This window comes from Leucoraja erinacea, chromosome 40, assembly GCF_028641065.1.
Source record: "Leucoraja erinacea ecotype New England chromosome 40, Leri_hhj_1, whole genome shotgun sequence".
Classification (NCBI taxonomy): Eukaryota; Metazoa; Chordata; class Chondrichthyes; order Rajiformes; family Rajidae; genus Leucoraja; species Leucoraja erinaceus.
Window position 1 is genome coordinate 7,630,237 of NC_073416.1, and position 13,417 is coordinate 7,643,653.

Here is a 13,417-nt window from a genome sequence, read left to right on the forward strand (position 1 = left end):
TTCTTCTCGGACTGGATGGCTGTGACTAGTGGTGTGTCTCGGGGTTCGGTGCTGGGCCAGTTACTGTTTGTCATCTACATCAAAGATTTGGATGAGAACATACAGGGCCAGATTAACAAGTTTGCTGATGATACAAAAGTGAATGGTTTTGCAGATAGTGAAGAAGGTTGTGAACGATTGCAGCAGGATCTGGATCGATTGGCCAGGTGGGCGGAGGAATGGTTGATGGAATTTAATACAGAGAAGTGTGAGGTGTTGCATTTTGGGAAGTCGAACAAGGGCAGGACCTACACAGTGAATGGTAGGCCTCTGGGTAGTGATGTAGAGCAGAGGGATCTAGGAGTACAGGTACATGGTTCCTTGAAGGTCGAGTCGCAGGTAGATAAGGTGGTCAAAAAGCCTTTTGGCACTTTTGCCTTCATCAGTTAGAGTATTGAGTATAGACGTTGGGAGGTGATGTGGCAGTTGTATAAGACGTTGGTGAGACCGCATTTCGAATATTGTGTTCAGTTCTGGGCACCATGTTACAGGAAAGATATTGTCAAACTTGAAAGGGGTCAGAAAAGATTTACAAGGATGTTGCCAGGACTAGAGGGTGTGAGCTATTGGGAGAGGTTGAGTAGGCTGGATCTCTATTCCATGGAGCACAGGAGGATAAGGGGTGATCTTTTGGAGGTGTATAAGATCATGAGAGGAATAGATTGGGTAAATGCACAGTCTTTTGCCTGGAGTAGGGGAATCGAGGACCAAAGGTCATAGGTTCAAGGTGAAAGGTTCTTGGTTTCTTGGTCCTCCAAAATATTCCAAATGGAATTTAAACTGGAGGCGGTACCTCATGGTGGCACCCCATCTCCCCCCTCCCCCACACCTCACACAAGGGAAAAGATTTAATAGGAATCTGAGCGGTAACTTTTTTGGTGGGTGTATGGAACAAGCTGCCAGAGGAGGTAGTTGAGGCTGGGACTATCCCATTGTTTAAGAAACAATTAGACAGGTACATGGATAAGGACAGGTTTGGAGGGATATGGGCCAAGCGCAGGCAGGTGGGAAGTGTAGCTGGGACATTGTTGGCCGGTATGGGCGAGTTGGGCCAAAGGGCCTGTTTCCATACTGTATCACTCTATGAATCTATTATGGGGTTTTCAATTTTTCAAATTTGTCCAGCACCGTTGGAAAAAAAATGTTTGGATTTTAATTTCGTTTAGAGATACAGCATGGAAACAGGCCCTTCGGCTCACCGGGTCAGCGCCGACCAGCGATCTCCACACATTAATACTATCCTACACACACTGGGGACAATTTTTACATTTACCAAGCCAATTAACTTACAAACCTGTACGTCTTTGGAGTGTAGGAGGAACCCGAAGATTTCGGAGAAAACCCACACATGTGACGGGGAGAACGTACAAACTCCGTACAGACAGCTCGTAGTCTCGTAGTCGGGATCGAACCCGGGTCTCCGGCGCTGCATTTGCTGTATGGCAGCAATTCTGCCGCTGCGCCACCTTGCGAAATAGTACACAGCAATACCTCGCATTTATGTAGTGCCTTTAGCATCAGGGACTTGAGTGGCATAATGTGCTACCATGACAAATGACCAAAGCTTGGTCAGAGGTGAGTTTAAGGAGCTAAAGGAGAGATTGAGGGAACAGTATTCTGAGTTGTATGTAAAGAATAGATAAGGATAATTCAATAGATGTCAGTTATCTACATTTCCAGAAGGTATTTAGTAAGGTGCTGCACACACTCGGAGAAAATATAGAGTTAGGAGGTGAGCTAGTTATTGGGCATCAACATTAAACAGTGGGGTAAGGTGGAAAGGTACAACAAGGATCAGTGCTGGAACTTTGTTTGCGGTTTGTAACTATTTGGACTTGGAATCAAAAACATACATCTTGGATGCAATCGCAGGGTGGACACAAATCTGGGGGAAATTGGGGAACAATTATGCCAGGAACCAAAGACACAAACTCTGTCCTTCCCACTTATTGAGTTGGAGAAAATTGTTGTTTCTGCAGAGCCAAATGTCAGGTAAGCATTATGACATCCGAGAGAAGCTCGAGAGCAACGCTGCCAATAAGCGCTTGAAATGCAGCCTGTAGACCTGAGGAGAAAAGGGTACTGAGAACAGTCTGTTTTGTTCCCCCTGGTTCCAACTTAATGTGTTGCTTTTGAATTGAAAATCTACTTTTCAGAGGTCTGATTCTAATCCAAGAAGTCGGCCTATCGCATTGTACTGTTGTTTGTTGGTATCGTCAACACTAAATCATTTGTCATCAGTAAGAGCCTCTTGTTTATCTTTCAAATTGCTACATAACCAAGACATGGCTATTCTGTACTTGAGTCCCTTTAATAGGGCAGAATCCCACTTGATACCAACAGATTGTCCTGCTTAATTCAGCATAGCATACTTCTCCATTTTGAAGCTGCTTTATGTTGCACTGATGAGTGATGTTTGCAAAACAGTGAAAGCTGGGAGGCTGAATTTCAGGGTCATTTTTACTTGCGTGCATCAAAAGAGGTGTATTACCAATAAACTAGAGCATTTAGAGTCTTGTAGCCATTTAATAAGGGATATTCTGAAAGTTTGATATCCAATTATATGTTTTCTATTTCTAGCTCATTGAGCCATGACTGTACATGAGTTCTTAATGCAGTGGTGTATTATCTGCCCCACCAATGTCATTATGCTTTACTTGGGTTTAACTGAAGAATTACTTTACATTAACCCTTTGCTGTCCTGGAGGCACAGGAAACATTGAAACTTGTGCAATACAATAGCTGTTATGAATCTTTTTTGACCTATTCATTTCAAATTTTTAATGATTTTTGGCCGCAGTACAATCCCAGTCCTCTGGTTTTACCCAAGTGTCAATTCTTCAGTACTAATGTCTGCCTTGTATTATGTTGCATTGTGCAGGCCTGTTGAGCTGAATATTTCTGCCCTCGAACAATTTTGATCACAATCTTTAATGTGTATTCGTTTTTCTTGTAGACTGAAGATGATGAGAAGATGAAGAAGAGGAAGGAGCGATTTGGAATTGTGACCAGTTCAGGAGGAGGTGGAGATGATGTGGAGGTAATCAAACTAGTACAATTATCTAACACTTTGGAAATCCACCAGCTCTGCCCTTTAAATTTGTTCATAATCAGTTGCTTAAATTAACCTTTGGCTGTTAATTTTAGTACTTTGAAATCTATGAAGTGATTAAATAATGTAATATGATTATAACTGACAAAGTCTTGATTTTAATTATTTTAAATCAAAGATGAATAGACTTTTGCCAGTGCAGGGTTCAATAGGCGATGGGACCATGGGTGGGTGGAATTCAGATATAGATCAGCTGTGGCACCATGGAACGCAAGAACTGTCTCAATGGGCTCCTCTCATTCCTATATTCTGCTCAGTTTATTGTCATGTACACCAAGGTGCAATTCAATTCCTTCTTCACATGAAGCTCGCAGTGTGGACTAATTGGATTTAATCGCATTCCAGTTAAGCGGCTGTTGGTATAGCATTAAATATGCTATAGAAACCTTCCACAAGCTGTGCATCATTTATTCCATCAGGAAGAGAATGATGGTGAATATGAGGGTCCTGATCACCCATTGATCCACGGGTTGTCATAGTGGTATAACCATCATAGTAGTTAGATCATTAGAGTCGATCTAATGATCAGGCTGTTCCCGGGTAATGAATGGGTTCCCTTTGTACAGGCATCTGTAAGTCGAGTTTTATCTGTAAATACATAGAACTCGCTTGATATGATAACTGTATTACCACAGCATTGTAATGAATGGTATCAAAACATAAGATTGGTAAGAAAGAACAATTACTATCAGTTGAGAGAAAGACGAGTGTAGTTTTGCCATCTGTAGGGAGGAATGTCAGACTTTTGAATTTATATTACGGGAGCTTGATCGTATGTAGGCATGCCAATTAGCTGGGCATTAGTAACCAGGAAACTGCCGGTAATAAGAAAATTATCGTAATTGTAAATCACCCCTTCTGTTATCAAGCTTCTGAACGATCCTTCCATAAGCTAGGGTACTGTCCAATTCGCCTCTACCCCATTGTTGACATTGGACTTTGTCTCTGGAACTGATGCGCTACAATGCTGAGAACTATATTCTACACTCTGTATCTTCCACTTTGCTCCACCTAATGCTCTTGAGTTTGACTTGTTTGCACGTATGTATAGTATTATCTTATCTGATTGGATAGCATGCAAACAAAGCTTTTCACTCTACTTTGTACATGTGACAATAATAAACCTAAACCTTTCCATTCCTTTTTTCCCCAGGCAAAGAAGAGGAAAAGAGCAGAACGTTTTGGGATTGTCTGATAACACCTTGCTTTTTTTTTTACCAAGAATATTTTAAATGTGTATCAAGTAGATTTTTTTTAGGATACTTTTTAAACTGAAAATGTGCTTTATTTCCCTATTGTGTATCAGTTTGCAGTAATGGTGTTTGCAAGATGTCCGGAATTAGATGACTTATTTAATTACAACTGCTAGATTGTACAATTGCCTCGAGGAATAAGATGCTGCAATGGCATGGACTGCGCATCACTGTTGCAGCCAAGAGATAATCTTAGTGGAGCTTTGTGCAGGTACTGTACAACTGAGTGAAATTTGTTAATTAAAGAGGTTGCTTTTGTTTAAAAACAGTGCAAGCTGGAAAAACATTCTGATTTGTAAATGAAAGTGCACGTGATTTATTTGTCGTGATACTATTGCCACACCATGTTTTTAAACATTTAAGCGAATTAAAACCCTGATAGGGGAGGAGGGGGGGGGGTGAATAAGATTGTGGGAACTTCTTCAATATGTACTCTGCCAGACGCATGATGGAAGCAGTTCTAGAACTAAGGCTACTTGGAGAAGATGCACCATACAACCTATTCCTCAGCCCGGTGTGGAATATTTCAATTCTATTGAACGCAAAGGGGTAGTAGATATGTGATTTTGTTTTATATATATATAGAGAGAGAGAGAGACAGATGGCGGTTAATATTTTCTGATATTTGAGTGTTGGCATCAGATGAAATGGGTTTAGAGATGTTGGTTACCATTGTATACATCAACTGCCATCCATCTGATTTGTTTCCTAATTTATACTGCATACCACATGACTCGGTCATTATTCATTCTCTTTCCAACCCAAAGGTGGTGAAAACCTGATGACCAGGGTAACTTAGTTTAAGACACAAGTTGTACCAAGATTGTGCACGGGTATTTGTCTGATCATTGTACACTCCCTGCTAGCTATGTTTTTTAAATAGAAATAACTGAAGTAATTGAGACTACAAGCTTGTGTGTGCAATCAAGAAATGAAGTTAATTTGTGTCTCATTTGCTTCATTGTTGGCTTTACTTTGATCATGGCAACCAGCATCAAGTACTTTCTTTTTCAATTTTTAATGGTGGGATTTTTGTTTAATGTTCCACTGAGTTTTGTTTATTTTGCTAAATAGCAAAAGGGACTAATGACAGGTTAGCTGGTCCATGGGGAATTGGATAGTAAAATAGCATTGGGTGATATCCAGTGTGTCGTGTACAGACATGAAATAACCTGCTAAATCCTGTTGTGCAGCATTTTCTTTTTGAAATTCAGGTGGCCCAAAGCATTTTAGTCTGCAACCACCTAACTATCCATTAAGAAAAACGTGACATTCCATTCCCTCATTTCTTTCCAACTCTGTCTTCTAACAGGCCTTGATTTACTAGAACAATAAATATTTGATCAGAATGGGTGGTATGTGATATAAACCTGGTGACTTGTTTCCTACAGACTGGCAGGTAGTGTGATGTGATGTAAAACTCCTTGTCTAAGCACCATTTCACATTGAACTACTTGATAAATTTGCAATTTTCATGTTAGATGTATCCACACACGTGAATAGTTTGAATTGTAATTGGTTTAAAGCTTGTTTCCTCATTTGAAGAAAAAACACCCTCCAGTCCCCCAATAAAGTCAACATTTCAAGTTGCTGGACTACATTTTCTACAAATTCATGTGCCAATATTCTTTGTCGTCTTAAAATTTTCTTTGTATATGATCTCTAATACAAATTCTACAGTCGGGCATTTCATTCTGTCCAGCTTCTTCCATATCTGGCAGTATAATATTTGTTTCCTTGTTTACATGATATCATGTCATACCACGCCTGGTTTTTGTTTTTGCAATAGGATATTGGACTGTAGAGGCATTGTTGCAAGTCTTCTCTTGCCTGCCTGACTCCAACATTTCATGGCCTCTATCCAGCATGCTGTCATTGACTCGCCTGTAACATTTTCTGTCCGTTGTCCATCCGATCACTCGTGCAAACACGATGGTAAATGTGAGTGTAGCTTGCCATGGTTAGCTAAAAGCAGCTGATCAGGATCCTGTGTTTACACTGTGTACACTTGTAGCAGAGGTGACGTAACAGAAGGCCTGTGGATGCTGAGGCCATATGGTGCTGCTGCAAATTCAATACAACGCAGCAAACAAAATTGGGATCTTCATCGTTGATGCCTTGACCCCACAGAAAGAAAATTGTCACAACATGTTTGTTTCCCTATGTCTCGAAGTCTTGAGTGTATTAATGGATATGGTGGAAAGTGGTTATAAAACAAACTGATTTCTTGCATCTTTACTGACTCCAGACAGAGTTTGAAATTCTGCTTTGGACTGTAAGCATCTTGAAAAATGAATTTGGACATTCTCAACTGAGTTGTTTGTGGGGTATTGGCATACAGCACATAATTGCCTATGGTTTAGCACTAATTAGGTAACCTTTATCTGAAGATCAGAAGGTGGGTTATAAGGGAAATTCGGAAAATATGCTGGTGCAGGAGGAGTGCTCTTGAGATTGGATGCTTTTTTATTTTACTTCTATTTTGTCCGACTTGGAGCTTTAGAAATTTATATTATGGAAGGAACCCATTCAGCCCATATTCTCCCTCGCATTTCCAGAACGGCCTCAGTGTTGAGCTATATCCACTTTCCCATCTGAAGTATGCCTTGGATATTCTTTACATTTTAAAAGGGTTTTTTAATTCCGCTTCTGCCTTTGAATAGTGGGCAGCTTAACTACCTGTAATTTTAATTTTACAGAGCAACTTTCAAATTAAATTGAAGAACTGTCCTACACTGAATCATTCAAGAAGTGGAAATGACTTAATTGCACTGGTTACGTATATCGAAGTTAACATTTTGGCTGCATCTTTCCTTCTTGCTCGGGGAAACTTGTAAACTAGTTTTCTCCATAATGCAGAGATTCTGGACAGTTTAAGCCTCCAGCAAAGACATTTCAGATCTTTGAGATTGAAGGGATGCTGAAGAATATTATCATTTGATTAGAATAAATTAGGATAATCAATTCAGTGTTTCCACTACAGATGTGTGCTTTAGTTTGATTTCATTCTGCTATGTAAGCAATCAGTTAAAAATGAACCCAATGATTCAACAGGCCTTGTTGCAGTGTATTTTTGGATATAATGTTTGGGTAAAATAGGAAAAAAAATATCACTGGTATGTATTTTAGCCCTCAAACTAGGTTCTGTGACACATTTGACCTTGTGTAAAATACTCAAGGTGCTGTTGTAGCAAATTGTGGCATGTGTAGGAATCAATTTGTCATGCATTGTCAAATTACTTACCCTACCCACCACGTTCCTCCTGTTAAAGTGTACTCCTTCATTAAGGAAGTGGATAAATAGTAAACAATGCTAATGTCACCCCTGTCCTCTGTTAAATGTGTATTGTTCTCTTGTTCCACTGTATCTGCAGCAATTTTGTGCCTTTTTTGATCGAGTGTTATACACACAGACTTGTTTTTATAAATGTGCTGAGATATTTGATTGTAAATATTCAAACATAAAAGTGGTTTCAGCTGAAGAAATCTCGCAGTACAAAGGATCTTGCTGCTATCCTTTAAAATCAGAGTATAGTTTTTAGTGTTATCTTGGGAGAATTGAAGGAAACTGGAATGTGCAGGGTGACTGTTGTCTCTTCACACGTCCCCACTAGTTCCGCTTGCTCTGTTAAATAGCTCCTTGCAGGTAGATGAGAGAATGAAACAGAGTTTCCTTTCTCACAATTCCCTTTACAACCAAGTGTTTAACTCTTTTGAGGACAACACCAGCTCTTCCAACTGATGTCTTCAAGCTCAACAGCTCTTTTCATGGCACTAATGGTACTACTTTTGCTTTGTTCCTTGTTTTCCCCCCCCCCCCCCTCAATTGCCAGTAAACTTTATTCTATAATTCATTTTGTGTCGAGAGTTATCTTCGATGCATCTTGCAGAAGTTTCCTAATCACATTGTTCAGAATGACATTTCTGATGTTTGGTATTTTGCAATAGCAAGCGGGTGGTACATGTGAGTCTAAAAGCTTTATAAATGTAAATGCTTGAATCGGAGCAAAAAGTACCAGTTATGTGAATCCAGCGGTATCTACTTAGCAAGGTGTCGTCAGTCCCTCTCCCAGCTCTCTGCTTCTGATGCACAGAACGGTTTTTTAAAAATCCACCCAGCCTTGCTCTTTTTTTGCAATATTTTACCAGTGCTATTCCCTCTGGAGCTTTTCTATTTGCTCTTTTCTCCCAACCCCCACCCAGCTCTCAGGCTATCAGAGGCCAACCTTTCAACCGCCGCTTTAGTAACGACTTGCAAATTAGAAAGGAGGATCACCGAACAAGCAGCTGATCTATTATCAATCATTTTGCACCTGGCCAAACTGAATTTTCCCCTTTTCTTTCATAATAGGGTGCAGAGTTTGATGGTTTGTGCCCACTTGAGTTGTACAGCACAGAAATAATCCGTTTGGCTCTACACATCTGCTGTAACTCGGTTATTTCAAGCAGCAGGCTAACTCATGAAGGTGATATTGTCTCTAAGCCTTGCTCTAACTGATATGTGACTTCAAACTGTCTTCTGAACGGCTGCAAAAAGCTGAGATTTTCCACTATTTAATCATGGGTCAGAACAACATTGACTAATATTTGGCAGCTCTAAGTTAGCAGCAGGTGATGGTCAGTTTTGCAGTGATGTGGTTCAATATTTCTCCAACAGCTGTCATTGCTGAAGTAAAGGTATAGTGAAGAAAGAAAGGGCTTATGAAAAGTTGGAAAGTTTTTTAAAATTCAATGTATCTGTCCTTGGAGCCTGGGTTGGGAAGGGTTAAACAGTTTAGCCCTATTTTGCCACCAGAGCAGAATATACAGTAATTAGAGTGGAATTCCTAAAGGTGTTGTTGTTGGTTTATGGAGAACAGGTAGGGGTCTTCCTCCTCACATCTGTTCCATGTGGGGAAAAAACTGGTCTTAAAACAGAAGGAATCTTAAACAGTTTGCATCTAAACGGTGTGGGATCAAATCTTATACTGTTCCTATCACTGGGTTCTTTGTGAAGATCTGAGAGTGGTAACAATTAATTTACTTAATTGAATGTGTTCCAAAATACATTCTTTCATCAACTTATAGGTGGTGATAGCGAATGCTAGTATATCTGAGGAGTTCGCGTTTCACATTTGGTTATTCATTTTACTGCTCGAACCTTCACTCCTGAGGTACCAGTCCATGGGCCTTCTCTAGTACCTCACTCAGATGACCCCTCTGTTGTTGATGGAGTATTTGATCATGAGGGTAATCTCACTGCAGGCAGAATAATAGATGTAGTAATAAAAAGGAACTGCAAATACTGGTTTATACCAAAGTGACAAAATGCTTGAGTAACTCTGCTGATCGGGCAGCTAGGTGACGTTTTGGGCCTGGACCCATCTACAGACTGATTGTAGTTGGGGGAGTGCACGGGAAAGGAAACAAACCAAGGTGGGGGAAAAACGGGACAAGTTGGGGCCAGCAACAGATTCCAAGGAGGTTCCATGATCGGCTGAATTGTTGGCTGGAGACGGGTGTGAGGCCAAGAGGAATACATTGTTGCCAACTGGAGCTGGTTAATGGACCTTTAGTAGAGGAAGGACAGGGGAGGGAGGTATTTGTAAAAGTTACGCAAAATTAGAAAATTCGACGTTCATACCGCTGGGTTGCAAGCTGCCTAAGTGAGATATGGGGTGCTGCTCTTCCAATTTGCATCTGGCCTCACTGACAATGGAGGAGACCTAAGACAGAAAGGTCAGTGTGGGAATGGTAAGGAGAATTTAAATGGTTAGCAACTGGGAGATCATTTGGCTTTGGCAGACCGAGCATCAGCTTTCAGCGAAGTGGGCACTGAGTCTTATGTTTCGTCTCGCCAATGTACAGGACACATCAGGAACACCGAATGCAGAAGAACAGGCGCATGAGAATCGGTCCCACCAGGAAGGACTGTCGGGGTCCCTGAATGGAGTTGAGGGTGGAAGTGTAAGGACAGGTGTTGCATTTTCTGCAATTGCTGGGGAAGGTACCTGGGGAGGGGGTGGAAGGGGATGTGAGCCAAGGAGTTGCAGAGGGAGCGGAAAGGTGTGGAGTGGGAGATGTGATTTGTGGTGGGATCACATTGGAGGTTACGGAAATGTTGGAAGATGATGTGTTAGATGTGGAAACTGGTGAGTTGAACGATGAAGACCAGGAGAATTGTCCTTGTGTGGGGAGTTGGTAGGTTTGTAGTAGACATCGGGTAATAGTCTGTCTCCTGTGATGGAGACAGAGATGAAGAAAGGGGAGAGAGGTGTCAGAGATAGTCCAGGTGAATTTGAGGGCAGGATGGAAGTTAGTGATGAGGTTCATGAATTCTACGCTGATGCAGGAAGTAGTCCTGATGCAGTTGTCAATGTAACGGAGAAAGTTGAGGGATGGGACCAGTGTATGCCTTGAACAAGGATTGTTCAACAAAAAGGCAGGCATAGCTTGGGTCCATGTGAGTGCCCATGGCTACACCTGTTAACTTGGAGAAAGTGGGAGAAGTCAAAAGAGAAGTTGTTGAGAGTGAGGACAAGTTTATAAGAGGATAGATGTAGTAGTCGGCAGCCACAGCGAGGTTTGGTATATTCAGAGATGCTGTTACAATTATGGTACCACTGTTGTATTCATTCTTACTGCGGAATATGAGCTGTTCAACATGAGTCGGCAAACCTCAGTTTGAAATTTTCCTTGCCATACAGACCAAGTTGCTACACTAGTCTCTATTAAGCTGCTTGCTTTTATTCAGAACCAGAGTTGCACAGAGCAATGGTGAGGAAAGAGAATCAACTAGGTTCCTGCTCCTAACCACTGTTTGGCCATCCCTCTTGAAAGTTGTGCAAGCTTGTCCAGTAGGCTTACTCATGGAAAATTGGTAGTTGTTAAGGAGCTCCATTGCCACTTTCTGAGCTGTCATACATAGTGCCTCCTGGGGAGATGAGCTATTTTATATTGGAAAAGAAAATGAGTCACAAAGTGAAAGGCTGCACCAGGAACAACCTCACTGTTGAACCTTGCAGGTGGTGTCCATTGATTTATAGCCTTCCCTCTTCAACTCTATGAAGCTCGAGTGCTGTTGCGTGACTTTGAGTGCCAATAAAAGTTTGCTTCCTCCTACTTCAATGTCTTTAGATTTCCAGAAGTATTTGAGGAAGGGATAGAAGGGTAGCAAAAGTTCCAAAATGAGCTCATAAAAACTCCATGCCTGAGGCAGTGAAAGGCCAGGTATGCAACGCTGGTGTATTGTTTCAGTTGAGATTTATAGCACAGTGAAGGTGGCTTGTCCTGGGGACACTGAGTCGGAAGGATGCCAGAGCTAAACTTTGGCATTTTTGTTAATGTAATTTGGGGGATGGGTATTGAATGGAAAAACTGCTCCTCTAGTGTCTCCAAATAAAACCAACCTCATTTTCTACTCCTTCTAATGGTTTCTGGAGTGTTGAGATTGTACTAATACAGGAAACAACTCGGCCATTGGCTCGCAGGAGATCAATCCCATTCCCTTACTGCCCTGATGTATTATCTCCCCCCCCTCTCCCTCCCTCCCCCCCCCCCCCCCCCCCCCCCCCCCTCCCCCCCCCCCCCCCCCCTCCCTTTCCCCCCCCCCCCCCCCCCTCTTTTCCCCCCCCCCCTCTCTTCCCCCCCCCACTCCCCCCCCCCCCCCACTCTTTTTCCCCCCTCCCACTCCCCCCCCCCCCCCCCCCCCTCCCACTCTTCCCTACTTCCCCTTCGCCCTTTTGGTTCCTTTTGCCATGAATCTCGGTTCTGGGTAACTGGCCCTCGTACATCTTTGGGGATGTGGGAAGAAACTGGAGGATCCAGAAGACACCCACACACAGACACAGACACACACACACGGAGAGAATGTGCAGACAGCACCTGAGGTTGGATCAGACCCATGTTCCTGAAACAGTGAGGCAACAGCACTAACTGCTGTGTCACCATGCCGCCCTCCATTTTATTATAAGCTGTTTTTCTCTGAGATTTTGCTTGTTTTAACATTCCTCACAAACTTCAGATTGCTATGGAGCATGTGTTGCAGCGCATTGGCTTCAAGTTGCCTTGTCAATCATTTAATAGTTTAATTCGCACCACACCACAAAATTAGATCGGAATTTCCTGATGTGTTACCCAAACAGTTGAATCAAAAAGATTAATCTGCCTGTCACCATGCTGGAACCAGTACAGGAATGTGCTTCAGTTGACTAAGTTTCTTGTGAAGAGACGTGAGGTGGAGACTGAAAAATCATAATGAGAGAAGACAGTCAAAGGGCAAATAACAGCATAGGCTGGTCCACTGAAAAGCTTCATTAATGGAAATTTGGTGGAAAGTTTGATGGGTTATAGCTGGTTCTGTGTTGTACACTTGCACCCACTAAGGAACAGATTGAGATTGCCTCAAGTTATTTCACTTGTAGGAAGTAGATTTTGAATACATAAACTGATCCCAGATACAAGTCTGAAGAAGGGTCTCGACCCAAAACGTTACCCATCCCTTCTCTTCAAAGATGCTGCCTGTCCCGCTGAGTTACTCCAGCATTTTGTGTCTATCTCCAGATATTCTAATGTTCTGTGACCTCCAGTGACATTTTACTTGGCTGTATGTCTTCTGTGCACTTTGACCTTTCATATCACATTGTCTCTAAAAGATCCATATTTTTGGTTCACTTTTAGAATGCAAAATCAACACTCTTCAGTATAAATGTTTTTATTGCTCTTCAAAGATGTACTCCAAACAACCACAAACTAAAGGAAAAATCAAAACATTTTCTTTCTGCAACACATTTAGGTTTCAAAGATACTTCAACTTATAAAATAAGCCCTAATTTTACCTGTGTAAATATATCATTGTACTGAGAACAAAATTGGACAGATTTAAAGGTAATATTGTACACAATATGAACAGAACTAATTCAAGCAACTATATTAAAACTTCAGGTTATACAATATTGTATCTGTAATGCTTACACAACAGATTTAGCGCTCATTTAATTTTATCCTCTGAGCAGATTTGTGAAGATTATTGGTG

General features: G+C 41.6%; 1 protein-coding gene across 4 annotated transcripts in view; it reads left to right on the forward strand.

The window, feature by feature from the left end:
- Nucleotides 1-5,993, forward strand: part of sarnp (SAP domain containing ribonucleoprotein) — a 26,888-nt gene extending 20,895 nt beyond the window's left edge. For all 4 annotated transcript variants that reach the window (XM_055664533.1, XM_055664536.1, XM_055664534.1 and 1 more), the window contains 2 exons: nucleotides 2,996-3,079; nucleotides 4,305-5,993. In XM_055664533.1, the coding sequence (XP_055520508.1) occupies nucleotides 2,996-3,079; nucleotides 4,305-4,346 (126 nt within the window). In that variant the 3' untranslated portion in view covers nucleotides 4,347-5,993. The remainder of the gene's footprint in view (nucleotides 1-2,995; nucleotides 3,080-4,304) is intronic.
- The last annotated feature ends 7,424 nt before the right edge of the window (nucleotides 5,994-13,417 follow it).